This window comes from Erigeron canadensis, chromosome 2, assembly GCF_010389155.1.
Source record: "Erigeron canadensis isolate Cc75 chromosome 2, C_canadensis_v1, whole genome shotgun sequence".
NCBI classification, from domain to species: domain Eukaryota; kingdom Viridiplantae; phylum Streptophyta; class Magnoliopsida; order Asterales; family Asteraceae; genus Erigeron; species Erigeron canadensis.
The window spans coordinates 34,292,587-34,308,285 of record NC_057762.1 but is presented as its reverse complement, the minus strand read 5'-3'; the positions used below and the strand labels follow the sequence as shown (position 1 = coordinate 34,308,285).

General features: G+C 29.7%; 1 protein-coding gene across 1 annotated transcript; it reads right to left on the bottom strand.

The window, feature by feature from the left end:
- Positions 1 to 185: 185 nt before the first annotated feature.
- LOC122589237 lies at positions 186 to 1,687 on the bottom strand. The gene has a single exon (XM_043761496.1). The coding sequence runs from the start codon at positions 1,512 to 1,514 to the stop codon at positions 324 to 326; it is 1,191 nt and encodes a 396-aa protein (XP_043617431.1). The 5' UTR covers positions 1,515 to 1,687; the 3' UTR covers positions 186 to 323.
- Positions 1,688 to 15,699: the final 14,012 nt, after the last annotated feature.

Genomic DNA, 15,699 nt, shown 5'->3' with positions numbered 1-15,699 from the left:
GACAAGTCCCAAACAATATTCGATAAACAATATCACATACATAATGTTCCACTTTTTGAGATGTACAAATTTTAAATTTATCATAACATCAACTTATTGGCAACTATAACTTTCCTCTATCCAACTACTACTACAAAGTACATATATTTATCGTAACAATTAAAAATAAGAAGAAAAAAAATAAATTAGTGATAATAAAGAGTAATTATGTTTTGTTTACTTTATACGAAACTTGTTAGTATAACACTTCGCAATTTTGTATAATTTTTTTCATATTAAAAATTAAAAAACCTAACGTGTATGTCGGCTACCGGTACTTCCGGTCAAGATTTAGATACAGATTCCACTACTCTCCCAATCTTTTCCACTAACTCCGGTGATATTTTCTTCACCGGTTTTTTCTCTTTCACTTGCTTAAAATCAAACCCGAAAACATCCGAAACCTCTTCGGAGCTCCACCCGGCTTTTTGTAAACATTCGGATAACCGGTTCGCTTTCAAAAGCAAAGCATCAAGAACCGCTTGATTATCCAACAAAACCATCTCCCCATCAAAAAAACCAGATGATGACACGTCAACAATCTCCGACACGTCAGCATCATCCCACCCTCCACTTTTCAAAACCGACCCGATTTGTTTTACATAGTTGTCGACCCATTTGGGTACCCCGGATCTCGGTATTTCAAAATACCTGTCGGGGGATACAGAACACGACGAAGATGAGTTTGAGTTTCTTTTGATGCGGCGGTCGATCACCGCCGCATCACTCCAAAACTCAACCCATCGCGGCGTCTTACCATTTCCTGACACGGTGTCAAAACTATGTCTAGTCAAACAGTTTTTCTGACTAATACTGATACTATAATGTTGCGGGTTTCGATTCTTTGCAAACAACGTTGACTTTTCACGGTCAAAGAAGTCTGAAAGATCAAACCCGCAACAAAATATTTGATTCTCATCAACATAAAATATCGGGTTCCCCGCTAAACACGGGTTACCCGGTATGTAACAGTTATTAAAAACCGGGACTAACAATGGAGCTCTTTTTAAAGCGGTTCTTGCTATCTTCATTGCCTTTTCCGGTTCGACCGGCCGTACACCCCAAGCTTTGCTCCATAAAGTATTTCTAGCAATATGAAAAGAAATAGCAGCTATTGGCAAATCAAGTGCGGCCCGTAACTGTTGTCTAGATGAACCGGTAGACCGCCAATCTGGGAAGCCCGGTCCAACCGGTAAGCCGGAAGAAAGAACAGCTTTTAAGTCAGGTGGAAATGTGAACCCAAACTCAGCTTCAGCTCTAGCAAATTCTTTGTCAGATAAACCGGGCTGGACTTGTACACCTGAGTTTTTTAAATGGGTCAAGACTTTATCTGCTAATGTGGTGAAGGAGATTAGGCTGTTTCTGGCCGGAAGTGGTGTTGAGGGTTGTGATGCGGCGGCTCTAGCGGAGAGACGGCGGAGACCGGCGAGGTGAGCCGGGTTTAAACCGGTCATTCTTCTATCAACGTCCACCATATTGTATTAAATAGTTGGTTGGATTTTTATAAAAAAGATGGTAATGCTTGAATAAAAAGTGTATATAAAAAAGTGAAAACTTTGATGGAAAGAAATGGGAAGGAAATGAAAGAAAGGGAGATATAGAAGTGAAATAATGGTGAAGTGAGAATAGGGGAAAGAAAAAGGATGGATGATGGGTTGATTGTAAAGAAGGGTTGGGTATTTGTAGCTACCATAATGGTGGGACCCATTTTTTATAATTAGATCTTGCTTGTCATTGTTTTTTGTTAAAATATACGAGTAAATTTTGTTTATGGTTTTTTCATGAAAGCAAAATTCCTTTAGGTTGATTCCATCTATCTTCTCTTTAAAAATATCTGTTGTTTACATATTCCTTTATATAATGGGGAAAGCTACCATGCTGGTAACAACGTCTATCTGGCTGCTGTTGCCCTCATATTCAAGGAGAGATGATTATTTGTTTATCATATGAGAAAATAAGGTGTATTTACAGAGAAGTTTGTTACTTTGTTAGAGCTTAAAGTTAGATAAGTTTTTTAGTAAGTACATACTAAAAACTTAGTTTTGTTTGTTAAGTTTTAAAAAAAAAATCAATGAAAATCTTCTCTCCGTCTCTAAATTAAAAATGCTCCTATTCCTTTCTCTTTGTTCTTGAATTCTTTTGTTCCCAAACTCTTTTCAATCAGTAGACAATGAAAGACAATCAAAACAATCAATCACTTAAATGTTTTGAGCTGATTTTTAAGGCCAAAATTTCCTTTTTAACGCTTTTCATGCACTATATAGAAATAGTTTTCCCATTTGTGCACATATTGGTTATTGATCCTTTATACAAATAAGTTGAAGTTCAATGATTCGTGGTTAATAGTTTATATAGTTTGAGGGTCGTGCCTTTTAATTAAATTACGGTTTATGGTTGATTCGCGAGATTCATGATTCTAAATCGCTTAATTCAAGTTTTGTATGATTTGCAGTTCACTTACATTGGAACATTTTGGCATAAGCATTATATAATAGGCGCGTCAAAACGGAGCTAGTAAGAGGGTTAGAAGGTGTTCAATAAATATATACGAGTAATTATTTTTAAATTGCTAACTAACCACGCATATGAATTTAATCATTTATGGTAATCTTGTGATACAAAGAAAAAATCTAAGCTTAAGTTGAAGGACATAAACTTAGATTTGTGAAAAATACTTCTCATATGATCATATCAAAGATGACATTACAAAGATTGACCATCTCTAAAGTAACTTTATGTTTAATCTATCGAATTGTTTTTATAGTAAAAAGGTTTTAAACTCATATTCTGGTAGAGTATAATTTAACTTATGACAATAAAAAGTTTGTAACATTGTCATAATATATATATCGTGTTAGGTTGCATACATGTAAGTTAAAAAAATATCTTTCTTGCAATCTTAAACAAAACTTTTGATCATCAAAAGTTTTGTTTAAGATTGCAAGAAATTCCACCCTTCTTAATTTATTTTCCTTAAAAAAAATGAGGAATTAGTAAATTAACATTAAACATCCAGTAACAATATATATAGTTGTCAATTTAATTGAAATTTATTTAATAAAAGTATAGTTGAACCAATTTTATTTATTACTAGTAAGTTAGTTAATAGTTAATTTGAACCAATCTTATTGATTACAATTTACGAGTGAGTTAGTGCATTGAGTAGCGATAGACTCGGTGACAGATTTAGACAAGTGGGAGCTAAAAAAAATAAAATCGATGGGGTCTTTTTTGTTTTTACAGATGTGTTTTTTCTTCAATCTTATCTTGATCTTAATTTTAATCTTATCTTAATCTTAATTTTAATTTTAATCTTAATTTTAATTTTAATATATACTATAAGACAGTTGAATTAATGACTTATTAACCAATCAAATTATTTAATTTTATCAAATTGACTTTCGCTTATGTCATCATTTAGATTAACTATAAATTAAAAATCTTAATAATCATTATCGAAATATATTATTATATTAATATTTATATAAATTTGTAGAAAAAAGTCTCATTAATTTACACATTTTTGTTTTTCATCAATAATTATACTTTTGAGCCCTGAAAATTCAACTTATATATATTTTTAACCATTAACTTGAGAAGTTTATATATATATATATATATATATATTTTTAATAATCAACATGATAATTTTTTTTTTAGAACGACAATATTTATATATTTAGTTTTTAAAGTTTTAATTGTCACTCAAATCAAGAGTTCTAATTGTTATCAAAGAATATGAAAACAATCATAATTGTTATCTAATTATCATATGACAGGTGATTGAAAATAGACCTATTCGTGTTATATCTTGCATCATGATCAAATACATATACTTGAATGTTAAGTACGGGATCACAGGTATATTTACATTTTAACTGTGATTATTGTACTACAATTTACAAAGTATAACACTTAGAATCTTATATCTTAAAATTATAAGCTATTATGAACTAAATATATAACGATCTAATATTAATTATATCGTAAACCCAGTGTCCAGTGTTATATTTATTAACTAAGTTTAAGTATAAAACATATCAAAATTTCATCTTCGGAATGCATGGTCATTAAGTTGGTCTCCCCGTCTAGCACATTGGATTATCTGTCCTTGAATATACCACATTTATTATTTACTAATTGCAAAAAGAAGACAAGAAAGAAATCGTTTGATAGCTAATTTAATTTGAGATTGATTTAGTACGATTGACGTTTTAGAAAATTAATTTTATATGTTAATATTTGGGGGAGACAAGATATGCTTAGTGGAATAATAGCAATGCAAATGATGTTTGGGTTACCGTTAATGGCGAAGTGGACCCTGTCGTGTATGCTTTGTGGGACCTGCCCAAATGAAAGTAAGATTTCATTAACACCGAATTCGCCTAAACGGCAGCCGACTACGAAAGTCGTTTTCCATTTTCTTCTGTCATCTGTTTCTTTTTCTTTTTGACGTTTTTTTCGTTTATTCGGTAGAGAAGTAATTAATGGAAATACGGACTAGAGGTTTTTGAAGATGATGACGTACCATCCTATAGGCTCCGGACTCTCCGGCAATGACAGTTCGAAGACTGAAACAAGACTAGTAATAGGCTCCGAACCCTATGACAGCCTAGCCGACAAACAGTACGATGAATCACGTGCACTGGTACGCACGACTTATGCTCGTGTCTCCAAGCCAACAATTTCCACACAGCTGTCTAACGATGACGACCTCCTGTCGGAGGTTGCCGTTAAGTCGACCGTTAGGCCCAACTTCTAAACATTTCGGCCCATCTCATGAAACCCTTCGTGGGAGGCTTATAAATACCCCCTCACAACAACTTTGAGAGGGCAATGCATTCATACCTACACTTAACATATTTACTCCAACATTTGGTGGCATGAGGCTAATCCTTCACACCATTAGGGTACCGCCAGCAAGTACAAAACCCTCTATTTTCACCCTCCAACCACTTATTATCATTCTCTCATACAAGATTAACCCCTTATTAATTTAAGAGTAACATTACCCATAAACAAAAGAAGTTTCAGATTAGATTTACGTTATTCTAAGTTTGAGTTATTTGGGTTGGGTCTCGAGCGACCCAAATAAAATGTACTCCGTATAATAAATTTACATAAAGATTGACAAAAAATGTTTGTTAATAATAACAATAATATAAATTCAACTTTAAAAAAATTGAAAAGTAATGATATTTATGTAGATTAACAAATTTTATATGCATAACACTTTTGATTGTGTAATTCTTGAAATATATATATATATATACTTATATTAATATTAATATAAATATATTATCAGAAAAAATAGATAAATATGGTCCTTGAGACCATCCAAAAAGGATCATTGCTCGATCGTATATGTAGAAATATAATTATCACAGTGTCGTCATGTCCACCCCATATAAACTCATGCTCAATCTGCATCATGATTAATTAAGCTTTATAATGATTATAAAACATGCAAATTTATATCCCTTATTACTAATTTGCAAATTAATATTTCTTTCAGGGTATAATTTGAACGTGCGCTCAACTTAATTACAAATTAATTAGCTGTTGATCAAGAATATTATTACCATGCTATGTAATAGCCTAATAGGTAATTAACACCTAAATGGCCGGCTAATAAAATCATTAACTTCACATATTATATTTATATTTATACTATATTAATAAACAAACTATTTCACCCCTTTTCAATTCTCTACCTTTAAAATACCTAAAATATCCTTGATTTTCAACACATTCCTAACTCACACACTAAATCTACCAAATATATCCCTAAAATACTTTACTCTCATGTTTTTCCAAACTATCTATCTCTTTTATTAATTACTTTAAATATTTCCACCTAATATCTCTATAATATTCTTAATAAAGTTATTTACAAAATATACATCTCTTAACCATAAAATAACTACACTACCATTTAAGTCTATTACTTTTATATTAATAACCACATCGTTACCACCACCGCCACTAGCACCACCCGTTGCCGCCACCGCCACCGCATTGCGCGAGTAACAATCTCGTTGTATAATACAATTACAGTTTGTATATATTTTAGAAGTTAAATAATAGGAGTATACAAATCATTAGCAGTTTTATAACTTTTAATTTTGAGCTTTCCTGGAAAAAAACATATACTATATATCTCTACTCCCTAATAAATCAAATTTCCCCATATTAAATATTTCTGTCTTTGAAATACCTTATTTTCCTTTGGACTTTTTTGTTTTTTTTTTCTTTACGTAACTACTCAAAATCCCTAATAAATCAGACTGTCTTCCCCACTACTGTCACCGCATTGCGCGAATATTATGCTCGTTTAATGAAAAGTACTTATTAAATAAAAGAGAAGAGCGCGTATTGTCGTGTCGGTACATTTAAAAAACAATAAACCTATTATGAAAAACTATGGATTTGTACTAAATGCAAATTTATCAAACTTTACCTTTTTTTTTTAAAGTGAGTTTCGATTTAGACATGTTGGAGGCAATTTCAACCAGATATTTTTTAGACTTTCAACCTCATGAAAAATTCCTTTGAGATGAGAATCCTAAAACTCAAATCTTAGACCTTGGTTAAACTCAACTATATTATGAAAGATAGAAAAAGTTAAGTTCTTGATATATTTATTTAAATATATCTCATCCGATGATTGATTAATTCTGTTTTTTTAATATTAAGATTGTTTTGCACAAAAGTTTATTTAATTTGTTTGACAAATCAGAAACCAATGGATTACACTCTCGTGGATGAGAAAGGTGAGTAAATGTGAAGTTAAAAGAATGAGTCAAAAAATAGCGAATTTTTGTATATGGTTTATTTATGTGTTTGTTGCTCCTTGTTTTGCTGCCTATTCAAAATAGACTCCTTCCCATGTCTACAATACATACTTTTACACAAATGACGAAATAGCTAGTCTTATCTTTCAGGATAAAACCATGTTGATTTGTAAAGCTATGTAACGTACATAAACGGGAAAGGCGTTGCACTTTCAGAATTTTAGGGAAATATGCCAAACCAAGTTTATGTACATCATGATATAATAATGGCCATGATTTATACTAGTAAATAGTTATGACTTATGACAAAAACACAAATAAATTTTATAGGACATCGGGTTAATGTTGGGATCTATCGATACGGGCATACAGCTTACAAGTATAACCTATATCGAGTTTTGATGATAGAATAAGCTAGTAGCCACCAAATTAACTAATATTTGTTTTTTATCCAACATTCCTGGACTCAAACCTTAAAATAGATTTATACAGGTTTTTCCTTCAATGATTCCACAAATCTAACCTTTCGTACCCAAGGAGGTTTGTGTTAAGGGAAACAACCACTAAATAATTGTTTTTCACACTTTTATTTAAATTATATACATTAAGCATGTACAAAAAAATATCATTATGTTTTTTTTTTCACCTAGTAATGAAATAAATTAATTGATGTTTATACTTCAAAATGAATAAAATAAAATTTTTCTACACATTTAAAACTACATCGACACACTTTCTATACAACTAGCTTGATTTTAAAATTGCGCAGCTTAAAATTGTTTATGTATTAATAAGCGTGTAGAAACATTATATTTGTAATGCACCTAAAAGTGGGAATACTTTTTTACAATGCATATATAATTTGTTTTATGAAAGTAGACATGTTTTTAGTACAAACTTATAAGCTAGTGCAATCGAACTAACAAAAATATATGCATAGCTTAAAGTGTGAAAAAATTGTCTAGTAAAATATTTGTTGTAATTTACACCTTTTATTTGAACATGTGAGAAAATGATATTAGCACCATTTATTATCATAAATCTATCACATTAATACATTACTTGGTTGTACTTCTCATTTTAAAATTTGTAGAATATGATAAATCTATCAAAATTCTATATGGAACACTATACCTTAATTGATTCGGTTGAAGCATTACTTATAAGACATAAGTTGATAGTAATATATGAAATATATATGGTTCTTATATTTAATCTTCTTATTTTATGTATGCATTTAACTACTAGCCAATATCGTGTTAGTAATAAACACAAAGGTCTTTATCTTAAAAAAAGTATACAGACTACAGAGGTACAATATTGGTAAAGAAAAATAAAAAGATAAAAGTCTAGAGATGCATGTGACTATTTGAAAAGAAAGCAAGAAGAAGCAGGTAAGTCGGTGTGCGAGTTAATGAACGAGTTGACCCAGTCATACTCACAATCACATGTATATTTGTCAAAAGCAACCACACATATCCGGACGGGACTAACATAATGACTCCACCGAACCGCTAACTCTATATACTCTTGCAAGTGAGCTCCAACCTCCTAATTCCACACATACTCGTACGGCTCTTAAACTTAAAGTATTCGACCTGATTATCCTCTCATTTTAATGACACATTTAAAAAGCTCGGAATTATATAGTTTTCATCTAATATAAACATTCACCTAAAACAAGACTTAACTTTAGTATGACTATGATCAAAGTTTAAAGACTCGATCTTGTATAGTAAAATACAAGGTTTCATCTATTTTAAACTACTATACCTATATGATATCATACGTATATTAATTAACGAAGAATTGTATCTTCAATTTTAGGGCGGTTTGGATGAAATATTTAACGAAATGACTAAATATCTCCCATGTGCTCCATTCATTTAAATATGGAAAAGCCTAGCTATCTTAGCCATATTACCACCTTCTAATTAACTTTATTATTCTGTGATCAAATAATCATTTTCAGAATATATATATTTGTTTTATTTTCTGAATAAAAAATTACGTTCATAATGCTGTGATAATTCCTCTTAAAAATCCTTCTAATATATCCACTTGTTAGCACATGTAATCCACTAATTCTCTTTCATAATATCACCTCCTGGTTTTCCACATGTTACGATCCTATTAATTAGAAGGATTTTTAGGCTAAATAATTAGGAGGATTGATCATTATCCTTGTTAACACTACAAGAAAAAGAAGCAAATGTGACAAAAAAAATTTAGGGAGAACATACTGTACGCGTTAAAAGTCGCTAAAAGACAAAAAATCTTAAATGTGTTGAAATTTTAGTTTGACCAACGTTTTCGCGAGGACAGTCGTTGCGATAAGTAGAATTTATTTTTATTTACGAATTTTTTTTGGTAGTCAAAGTCAAAAAGTGAAAAAATATATTGGACTTTTATTGACCATATTATTAGCGAGGATTGTCCTCGCACGAGATATATTTCATTATTTGTTTAAAAAATGGTGTAAATAAATAATAAGTTTCAAAATATTCAATTCCCACTAAACATATAAAAAATTCCCGGTTTAATTTTTTGCGAGGCCAGTCCTTGCAAAAGGTATTTTCGTTTAGTTTTTGATATAACTTATTATTTATATGTATTTTAATTTCCTATCTAAACAAAGTAATGTATCTATATGTACAGGTTATTTTTCAAAAATAAATCATTTTTACTTCCTAAAAAAAAAATCTCAAAAGAAGGTTAACATGTACAATTATGTATATTACATGTATATACACGTACATAAAAAGATTTTATAATCATAAATATAAAATAATGTTACACATTAGATAGGTTAAAAAAATTTTAATTGACAGAATGGTTATTTTTCACCACACACAAAAATCTAAGCATGTATGTACACATATGCACTATGAGTATGTATACATATCGATTTTACGGGTTTTGGAGCAATCAAATGAGTCGTTGTTATTGATTAATCATACATGAATCAATTGGTATTAAGCCATCAATTGTAACTTGAAACACTTACACACTTAAAAAAATAGGTCTTCAGAGACTGAAAAATAGAGACTGATTTTCCTATTTTATGTAGGCTGGTACTTTCTACGACTAAGCTGTAGTAACTGAATAATCAACAGCGACTGATTTTTCAGTCTTTGAAGGCCTCTTTTTTGTATATATTGATTTTTTATCTATAAAATTTATGAGGGGGCAAACATTTATTCATTAAATAAAAATTATCAAAAAAATTAGTTTGTAAAGGGTTTCACACTTAAACTTAGGTGTTGAACAACCTTATATTCACTTTTCATATATATATATATATCTCGATTAATCATGTTGTAGTTATATACATATCTCCACGTTGTGCATACATAAGCACATTTCTACACTAAACCTTGAGAATTATATTAGGCCCAATGATTAGACGAGCACTAAATTTGAATCTTATAAAAGCTAAGAGACATAGTCCTATATATACATACAAACATATATACACATGAGACAACAAGCAAGGTTAACGGCCCAATAAGCCCATCCGAGTGAAAGACGAACAACAAGCAAGGTCCGTCCTCGCAAGTGGATATTGGGAGGACTAGTAAATTTAAAAATAAAACAAAATAAAACTATTGTGAACCGTAGCAATATACCATGTATATACGTATTTAATCATTTGTAATACACATAAATCTTCATTTATAAATATAAAATAAGATTTTGTAAAAATAAATGTATTATACTTATTGCGAGGACGGTCCTCACAAAAAGTTAATTTTCATTTCTTTTTTATTTTCTTTTTTATTAGTCAATGTTCTTGCTGTAAGTCCAAAAAGTTCTCGCTAAATACTTTTTGCGAAAAGGCTTTCGTGACAAAATTATTGCGAGGACACGTCCTCACTAAAAAGTTATTGCGAGGACATTCGTCCTCCCTAAAAGCCATTTTTGTTGTAGTGTAAATGTTAATGAACAGGAGGATCCCTACAATTAATACTTTAATAATCCATTAGTTTTGTTCTTATGTATCACAGTCATAGATGTCTCGATCATTATCAACTACTGACTACTCTACCTGTATATGATTCTTAACAAACTAATTAACATTGCTATTTTGATATTACTATTGGTATTGAGGTCAAAAGCTCGGAAATATATATACCAAAATATGAACATGCATATATACCCGTTAAAAGATATGAAATGGAATTTGAGTGATTTTTATGTACGTACTAGCTAGCTAGCTAGTTGTTATATATATATATAATAATAGTATACGATAATTCGTGGATAATTAGAGGGGGATTTATCAGAAGCCTCAGGTTGCATCTTAATTAGACATTTTTGTAATCTAAGAGTGGTACTATATATATAGGATAATTTATCGTTTTAAAAAAGATAGTTTTTGATCGATGATTCATCTAACATTTATAATCCTTTTAATCTATATATTCTGTACGTGAACTTTTAGTGAATTGATATTCTTATTGACTAATTACATGATTCTCATTTCGTGTTTTTTTTTTCTTTCAGCATGGTCACTAAAAGTTTTAATATAAATTTTACGAGAAAGTTAATTTCAAAATGAAAAGAAAATGTGTTTAATGTAAGTAGTATATTACTTGTTATTCGTTTAACGGATCGATGACTGGTTAAGATCTTTTTCAGTTAATTACCAGCTTAATTATGATGTAGAGTATACGTGATCAAGGTTATTTAATTTGATACATATATAATGTTATGTAAATAATAAAGCGGTTTGACACTTTGACCCCATTTACACACAAAACTTCTTCTTCGATCTTCTTTTTTTTCTCAACAAAATTAATTTCATGTTTCATTTTGTATACTGGGACATTAATTCTTCCTTGATTATTGATGCATGTACAGTAAGTTGCTTTTGCTACTGGGTGACTTTTGGATATATGTAAAGAACTAAAAATATCGAATATGGACCAATTAAGGTTCTCGCCTTTTGGACACTATCTTTGTACAATATTGCTTTGCCTATATTAGGCCAGTAAATAATAACTAAACAAAAGTTTTGCATATAAAGTGACAATATAATTTTAAAAAAAAAAAAAGTTGTAAACAATAATGATATAAAAGAGACCCAAGGTGCTCGTGTGGTGTAGGTTGAGTACTTTAATGATTTTATTATCGCCCAATTTGTCTACCTAAACCTAGGATTAGACTTAGGATTATTATTTAATCAAATTAGTGTGATTTTATATTACCTGAAAGTTGCAGCAACTTTGCCACTTTTCAAATATACACAGCCACCCTCCAAGAATGGTGGTGAGATAATTAAGAGGATTAATTAACGCTACTGTTATCACAACATGAATTAACCAAAATGAATATGAAATGATGATGAGTTCTTGTAAATGGGTGTGAGAGAAGAAGAAAACGAAGAGGAAAAAGATTGACCCATATACTCCATTCTTGAAATGTAGTGAAATTAAAGGAAAGGAGGGAAATTTATTAGTAATAGTGAGGATTGGTCGGAAATCAATATATATAATGCTGATATGCCTCGAAGATGGAAAATACATAAAAAAATACAAAAATAAATTTCATCTACAAAGAATTATTACAAAAGTTGCAATAAAATATATGTAGTTTCATAATTACATTATACTCGTATTTATTTTGATCTAATTTACGTACGTACATTCTTTACATCAAAATTAGCAGTTTGATTTTTCTTACTATCCTTAAATATGAATAGATAAAGTTTTTTTTATTGCTCTTTAAAGAAAAAACAGATAGGTTGAGTATAATAAAACTATAAACAGAAAACTGAAAAAATGATGCGTCTAATTGTCTAGAACTCTAGATACGACTATACAGCTTTAGTAATTATGAAAGTTAAGATGTAACTGGGCTGAAAGAAAAACAAAACTCAATCCTTGTTGGGCCTGATCGAGACTGACCAAAAAAATTAAATAAAAGATCTAGGATCCTATAACAAGAATTTTTTTTGTTGTATAATAGATTGAGTTTATATATGATATACATATAATTTGTATCTCATCATCATTGTGATAATAAAAACACTATATTGTAATAATCATATTTTATTCTATTAATAATGATAATAATTCCTGTACTTATTTCTTAGTTTGATTGATTGATTGATTGAGATCAAACTATCTCGGATCTGGTATTTTAAGGTTTGTTTACACATTATTTTTGGGCTTCAATTTTCATGTAGGTATCAAAGCACATAACTTAAAAGGTAGTTTCAAGTGCTTAAAGGTCGTCATTTCAAATGGTTAATTCAATCAACAGATTATCAACTCTAGTTGCGTCTTTACTATATTCCAACTTTAAAAAAGTAGCTTACCTTTTACTCCGTAATAAAACTTGCAAACACATATTAGCCGTCAAGAGTGGTCTTGATTTGAGGAATGAAAATGGAATAAAGGTTTACTTGATACTTGCAACTTCCTTCAACTTCTTTTCTTTTTAACTCTTCAATATATATATATATATATATATATATGTTGGATCAGTAGTTGGAGCTCTTGCCTCTGAAAACAGAGGTTATGGATTTGATCTTCATGTCCAGCAAGGCTGGAGGTCCTTTTCTACCTATGGTAGAACCTGAAAGCAGCCTTTCTACCTTTGGTAGGGTAAGGCTGTTTACATATCAACCTCCCCATACACCGTCGAAGACGGTATTGGGACCCAAAACCCGTGAAAGACGGTATTAGGACCCAAAACCCGTAAAAGACGGCATTGGGAGTTACTTTACATTACTTTATTAGAACCTATATATACGCCTACATCAGTCCATCCAACCTAATTAAGTTGATGTCATAACCCGTTAGTTTATATTTTGTCTTTATGTTAAGTGATTACAACGATGCATGATTCAAAGTTAATGATGGAAGTATTATTGTTATTATAAATGAAAGAATATAATTAAAATGGTTATTGTTTAAAAGTTTATGTTAAAAACATTGTTAAGAAATGATTAAGTGATTTAGATTATAGACTGTTCAAAGTTAAAAAAAAAAAATATAACTCTTGTTTTATTTTTAGATCTGTGTTTGTATGATTGTATCCTTTATAAGATCTAGCAGACAAAGCCCTAGAATTGTATATAAAATGCATTAAATAGTTATATATTTACCATAAAATTTAAAAGATTAGTTGTTGATATAAATTGTATAATTTTTTTATGGTGTAGTCATAAGGGTTATGTTTAACATTTTTCATATTATAAATAAATATATTTTATATTTCGCGTTAAAAGAAAATCTTGTGGAAATTGTTTTGAAATTAACTATTTGTATCATATTAATTATCCTTTTATCAGTCTAGAATTTCTCATTAAAGAATTGTGCATCTATAAGTATGTTTAAAAAAGAACTTTGAAGGAGTTCCCGTGTTATAAGGAACCTTTTTTCGCTTTGTATATACTTTGAGTGGAACCCCATATGCCTTTCCACTTGAGGATCATTCGATCACTTCTTTACTTTTGTCATCTTTATCTTTTTAAGTATTCTTTCCAATCTTCTAATAGCATGGATATTTTTATAATATTTGTTAAAGAATATCTAAAGGTAGATGAAGTGTTTTTAATAGCATAGCTTGTTAAAAGAAAAAAAATAAAGTCTCACGCAAAACTCTCATCCAAGATATATCTAGAGGTAGATGAAGTGTTTTGTAAAAAAGCATAATTCAAAAGGTTTTGAAAAACAAAACTTCCGATAATGGACTGCTCATTAGTCGTAAAACATACATGCTTCCGAAATATATGTATGAACTATAATTCAATATAATTCTATTTCTATTGTCTTAATACAATCATTTATGCATTTTTAAACATAGCCTCCTGCGTATAAAACATGCATCTATAGCTAAATTTCTACCTTGGTCCAATCTTTCCTCCCCGGTTCTAATAAACTTAAACTATATCTTATATTTCAGTAAAAAGAACAAGATTAGACCTTTCTTAAGATCTTTTGTTCGTCAAGTAAAATCTAAGTTCAAATTTATATCCCAAATCGAAAGCAAATTTATAATATACTAAAAAGTTGTACAAATGTACAAGTGCCTTATGCATGGAATGTACAAGTTCTCATAGCACATAATAATTTTTACCATTTTTCCTTTTAACCCCCTAAACTTTCTATCTTTTAACTTTTGTCATTTCGTTTTTATTTTCTTGACACTAAATTTTTGGGATATTATGTTTTCATCAAATAACTTTCACATGTTTACGATTTTACTTTTAAACATTTGGTTTTGACTATTTTTATCCGTCTTTATATATATATATATAACATTTTTAATATATAATAACTTTCATTATCGTTACATATTACGTTCATGTAACATTAATTTAAAGAATTAATATAGTTCTTTTTATGTTTTTATACAAAAAGTCTATACCGATTTACAAGTCCTTTATGCCTGAAACGTACACGTCCTTATAGCATATAATAACTTTTACCAAATTTTTTTTATCTTTTAACTTTTGACATGCATCAAAGTTTTCATTTTCGTGACACTAAACTTTTGGATTTTTCATTAGACAACTTTCACATAGTTACAGATTTACTTTTAAACATTTGGTTTTGATTATTTCATCTGTATTTTTATATAAATAAAGTTTTTAATATATAATAACTGTTATCATTACGTCTTACGTTTACATAACATTTAAAACATTAATATAGTTATTGTTTATGTTTTTATATATCTTATTACTCCTTTATATTTTTTATTGTTATTGCTACATGTTTATTTATCTTTTTAAAATTTTGAGTTTGAATATTTGTCATAAATTTGGGTCCAAAACTTTGTCGTATAAAAATCGTATCCCACGGCAACGCGCGGGTACAATGACCAGTTAATTACAAATTCCCGAGTACAAACC

Coding starts and splice junctions, on each gene's coding strand:
- LOC122589237 (XM_043761496.1), bottom strand. CDS start 1,514: ATGGTGGACGTTGATAGAAGAATGACCGGTTTAAACCCGGCTCACCTC.